The 6,000-nt window shown below is 34.1% G+C and overlaps 1 protein-coding gene across 2 annotated transcripts in view; it reads right to left on the minus strand.

The window, feature by feature from the left end:
* The window catches only part of AGFG1 (ArfGAP with FG repeats 1), a 75,867-nt gene extending 71,689 nt beyond the window's left edge, over positions 1 to 4,178 (minus strand). For both annotated transcript variants that reach the window (XM_011984964.1, XM_011984963.1), the window contains exon 1: positions 4,092 to 4,178. In XM_011984964.1, coding sequence (XP_011840354.1) covers positions 4,092 to 4,145 — 54 coding nt within the window. In that variant the 5' untranslated portion in view covers positions 4,146 to 4,178. The remainder of the gene's footprint in view (positions 1 to 4,091) is intronic.
* Between the last annotated feature and the right edge of the window lie 1,822 nt (positions 4,179 to 6,000).

The following is a 6,000-nucleotide window of genomic DNA, read 5'->3' on the forward strand; positions in this document are numbered from 1 at the left end:
ATACATATTTCAAAATAAAATTATTTCTACATTTTCTTTTCTATTGAATTATCTATCCGTAGCAGGGTTCACCAGTCCACCTTCCATTAACTTTATAATCAGAAGTTAATCCACCTTCCTTTAACTGGAAAACCATGATTTGCCCATGACATCACAAATGAGGACATACAGAAAATCACTACAGAATTTATTTTTTTTTGAGACAGTATCTCTCTTGGTCACCCAGGCTGGTGTGCAGTCAGTCATATGATCATGACTCACTGCAGCCTTGAACTCCAGGGCTCAAGCAATGCTCCCACCACAGTCTCCTGGGTACCTGGGACTACAGATATATATCACCACGCCTGGCTAATTTTTGAATTTTTGTAGAGATGGGATCTCGCTTTGTTGCCCAGGTTGGTCTCAAATTCCTGGTCTCAAGGAATCCTCCCACCTTCACTTCCCAAAGTGCTGGGATTACAGGGGAGCTACAGTGCCAAGATCACTACAGGTTTTTGTTTTGTTTTGTTTTTAAAGTAACTGATACAAAAGAAAGCATTACAAAAGAAATACATGGAAACTTTTTGTGAAATATTTTGGTTCTGAAAAAAATGACAAAAATTACTTCAGCAAATAAATACAAAGTGCTCCAATGCAAAATATTTTACTAGCATCTGGCATATTATGTTCTGTAACTTAATAATGTACATATCTGCTCCACCAAACACACTGTAGAAGTCTATAAACACTAAAGTAATAGTCAAGAAATTTGTAAACCACATCTGTAGAAACTAATGATATACTCTGTAAAAAGTATGGTCTCTATGCGTATCTATAAACAGTAATAACATTATTTGCTTACCACAGCTACTAATACAGACCAATACAGATATACTTTATTGATGACTAAAATATAATTAGTATTGCCATCAGTTGTGTGATTGTATCCATGCCCTTTGCCCTGTAACTTGGTAGCCCACCTCACTCTGATTCTGGGCTTGGAGCACGACTGTCTTTGGTAATAGGATGCTCAACTATAATGCAAGTATTAAAACAGAATTAAATTACAAATGCAGAAGACCATACACAGATGTTTCCCACATATAAATGTCTGGAGGAACATTCATAGCATATGGCACGCAGGTTAATTCTGTTCAACACATCACAAGTCATTCACCATTCATGGTGCTTGCCTGCTTAAGCCAGCAACATCCTCCAATAGTGACAACAACCAAACATGCCCCCCAGCACACTAAGACTCCTTGGTAGGGATCAAAGATCCAAGGCTGCTGCCAAAGTCAATATACTTTCTGATCTTTTAATTTTGGAAATACTCATCTTCAGGCATGAACTCATTCACGCACAAGATGTATGATAGAGCCTTTTTAATCCAAAACTTAAGGTGACTGAATATGGCCCTTTCCAAACTATTAAAAGGTGACAAGAGAAATATGGCAACTTATTTTGAAATATAAACTCACGTTCTGGTACTATTCCCTATGCAGTGATACTTATGATTTAAAGGTTTAAAAAAGATAAACTGATAATAAAACACTTGCACTTGAAACCCATAAATATTTGCTTATAAAGCTGTACCAACTGTCCCACGCTTCGTATCTTCACCCTCTACACACTTCTCAAAATTTTAAGATACTGTTGATACTGCAAAGAACCAAACATACCTGTCCATTATTTTGGTTCTAAGATGTTCTTTGGTATACTATGAGAAGATATATTTGTCTTTCTTAACAAGCATTTACAAGGTTAGTATATTTCCTAGCAACCTATTGCAAGCTTCCCTTCTTTTTTTTTCTACTCTTTGCTCCATCTTTAGTGACTTTCACTACCAGCTTAGGTTCTAGTTACCCTCAAAAACCAATAAATGTGTTACCTGTTCTGTGGGGTCTTCCCAATCCTCTCCTTCCCACCAAAATACTAAGTCCCTTTTCCATACTACTGCTGATACTTCTTATTCTTATCATTATTTATCTAACACCATGTTGCAATTATCTGTTATGTATCTGTTGCACCAACTGTGAGCCCTTTGTCCACTAAGCCAGTGTAACACATCTATAACCACATCTATAATACCCAACATAGTGACAGTGATTGTCATGGTAAGTACTTTGAGTGGTCTACCAACTTGCATATCTCTTTGTAGGACTTAAGATTCATGAATACACTTCACTCACTTCTAACATTTACATTTTGCTTCTACTTTTTGATACAGTGAGTTCCTCAAAATCAACTAATTCTTTTTATATACTCTAAATTTACCTTAATGCTACAGCATTAAAAAATATTCCTTCAGAAATCCTGCCATACATGAAAATAAAGATGAATCTTGAGGATATTACATGAAGTGAAATATGCCAATCACAGAAGGACAAATATTGTATAATTCAATTTATATGAGGTATCTAAAATAGTCAAACCCAGAGAAGCAGAGAGTAGAATCAGGGGCACCAGGGGCAGACGATAAAATGAGGAGCTGTAATTCAACTGGTATAAAGTTAAATGATTAATTTCTAGAGATCTGCTATACAACACTATGTCTATAATTAACCATACAATATTGCACACCTAAAAATTTGTTAAGAAAGTAGATCAATGTTCCCACCACATTTAAAAAAATATATATGCCTTCAATCTTGGTATTTTTTTGGACCAGTCTCCACCTAATTGTATCTCACATGTTGTTAAATGGACTGCTGTTATCACAGTTTTGTTACTCTGGTTTTACCTACTGTCATATTTTTAACCTAAAGATAGAATAGTATTTTTTATTTCTGATTCCATTCTAATTTCCAAAATTTTGCACACGAAGCCAACATCCTAAGTAACTTCAAGTGTGCACTGTTAAGTTAATCCCACTTGTAAACTTTACACAAATAGTTCAAATTGTATTTTAATCAACATATATATTATTCTATGTTTACTGTCATTAAAAGCCTCCTACCCTTTCACCCAACTTTACATGTTCTTATAAAGTAGTCACATTAGTCTGGAATCTGAATACCCAAAATAATTTGTCATTGGCAAAATTTGGAGACTTCAAAATGTGCTCTCTTCTTTAAATCATGTATTTAAAAATATTTCATAGCTGTGAATTTATATTTCCTCACTATTTTAGAACTAAAAGCACATGGACATCACAAGCAGGCAAACATAAGATATTACTTTCAAAATATTAGGAAGGCAGAGTGTAAAATGCTTGCATATATTTTCTAAGGGTCAAAGAGAAGATTAAAACTAATAAAATCTTAATATTTAACTTATGTTATGTTTATTAAGGATATCAAAGATGCAACCAGAAGAGTACCACTACCACTAAAGTACTACTTATCCTTTCTAGAAAATGAGACTTTTCTGTCAAATAATAATAGCTATTATTAATCAACTTGGGTTAACTGGTTCATCCTTACCCCAGGATTATTAAAAAATGCCCACTCTCTTTAATTTTATTAATTTTAAAAATATTAGAAAAATCTAAAACCTTTTACTAATAGCAAAACATAGAGCTAAAAGCAAACAAGCAAACAGAACGGAATTACTGGAAGCCCATTAAAGGCAAGAAGAAAAAAAGCTTCCATCCAAATATACCATCTTACTCCCAAGGACACTAGGCTGCCACTGAGAACTACCAACCTCTTCCCTACTGAACACCTGCTAAACATTACACATCACATACACATCCAAAGTTAAAAATTTAGGAAAAATAGAGGACTTCAAGTGAAAGCTGATCATACAACCCCTAACAAGTTTAACATAACATCACAAAATGAACTCTCTTTCTGTTTTCTGACTTTTAAAGCAAAGACTAACAGTAACTGTAATAATGGGTGTCCTCCGAAACACCTTTTATATTCAAGACTGATGGCTTTTAAATACACACGTCAACCTCAGATTTATAGTAAAGTGTTTACGTAGTAAACAATTCCAAATACATTATTAATTGAGTACATTTTAAAATATCTAAATATAAAATCCAAAAATAACTTTTTTAGACTGCAAAATTCAACATTTTAAATAACTTATTAAATCTTATTAAAATGACTGCCAACAAAAAAGTTGAAAATTGCAAAAAAAAAAAAAAAAAAAAACCCACTTACTTCATTTCCATGTTTTTGTAAGAATTCAATCTCCTGTTGTGTGAATGTTGTCATGGAGATAGATTTCACCCTGTGTGGTGGATTTAATCCTCGTCTGAAAGATAAAATATTTCACAAAATTTACTAGTATATACCACATTTTTAAAATGACACATCTAGTGATTCAAAACATTTTTAACCAACACATAAACTTGAAAGTGTTTTCATTCCATAAACTCAAAGTATTTTAAAATTATTTTAAACTATTAAACTTCATAACAGACATTAAAATTTGGTTAGACTCATTAAATAATAGACCTAACAATAAATTCAAGTAACTACTTAGTTAAAAACACAAAGTAACTGTGACACATGAGTTTCTAGGAAATGCAAATAGTGCTTTAGTGTGTTTCTGATGAAAAGGCTATACATGTGAAGAGCTCTATGGTAAAGAATTTTAATTCTTTAAATACTTCACATTTCCTAAGAAACAAACAATGATATAAGACCGGAGCCATACAAATACCTTACCAAACAGCTGTTACCTTTAAATAAGTTTAAGACTAATTTAGAAAACTATATTAAAAGTAATGTCATGAATTGAGGTAATAAGCCAATTAGTAAAGTCCTATCTTGCCATCAATTCAAGTAAGAATTTATAATAAAGAACATTTTCAGTCACCTCAGAAGGCATTGAGTGTACGAGAGGAAACCGCAAGGACACACGGAAGAGATTCAAAAAATTGCTGGATGCATGATTAAACAATTTTTTAAGGTCCTTTACAACCCTGAAGCCTTTACTGTATGGATGGCCTTAAAAGGACTTCATCTTGATGTTTGAATATGCACATGAAAAACTGAGTGGAACAGATTTAATAACTATTTACATGGTGTCCAACTATCTTGTGGGCAGGTCCACCCACAAGAATAATGGCCAAATAATCTATGCAAAGCAACAAGTAACCTATGCAAAGTTCCATAAAACTACTTTGGGGTCATGCTCTCTGACAAATGTCTCATTTGAACGCTCGGTTCTACAGTAATTACTGCAGTAATATTTTTAAAGAATTTGTCAATTTGTAATCATTCACACTAATTAAATAGGATATTTAACAATGACGTAAAATAATAAATGTACCAAAAGTCTTTAAGAAATATTTGAGAACATTTTGAATAATTAAATACAGTGCGTAACATTCTAGAAATTCACTATATTTTGGGGCCGGGTGCTGTGGCTCACGTCTGTAACCCCAGCACTTTGGGAGGCCAAGACTAGGAGCTCACTTGAGGTCAGGAGTTCAAGACCAGCCTGGCTAGCATGGCAAAACCCTGTCTCTACTAAAAATACAAAAATAAGCAGGGAGTGGTGGCATGCACCTGTAATCTCAGCTACTGGGGAGGCTGAGACATGAAAATTGCTTGAACCCAGAAGGCAGAGGTTGCAGTGAGCCAAGATCGCGCCACTGCACTCCAGTCTGCACGACAGAGCAAGATTCTGTCTCAAAAACTAATAATAAAATCTAAAAACTAATAAAAACAGTATTTTTGTCAAAACACAACGGAAAAGCTCCTCAACTGACTGTTTCTTTTTCTCCCTCTTGTCACAGATAAATGTCATCTTTCAGATCATGATCTGAATGAAGACAAGTTACACTTCATTTGTTTCGAATTTCAAGGTAAGGAAAAGTTAACTTGGGTTTGGCTGTTGTTTTGTTTTGGTTTGTTTAAATTTTATACTAATTCTTTCCTTCTGTTGTCATAAAATAGGGAAATAAAGACTGAAGAAGAACTAAGTAACCGAAATTTTATTCTGGTAAAACTCTCAAACTTGGCCAGGCACGATGGCTCACACCTGTTATCTCAGCACTTTGGGAGGCCAAGGTGGGCGTATCACTTGAGGTCAGAAGTTCGAGACCAGCCTGACCAACAT

This window comes from Mandrillus leucophaeus, unplaced genomic scaffold, assembly GCF_000951045.1.
Source record: "Mandrillus leucophaeus isolate KB7577 unplaced genomic scaffold, Mleu.le_1.0 Scaffold277, whole genome shotgun sequence".
Lineage (NCBI taxonomy): Eukaryota > Metazoa > Chordata > Mammalia > Primates > Cercopithecidae > Mandrillus > Mandrillus leucophaeus.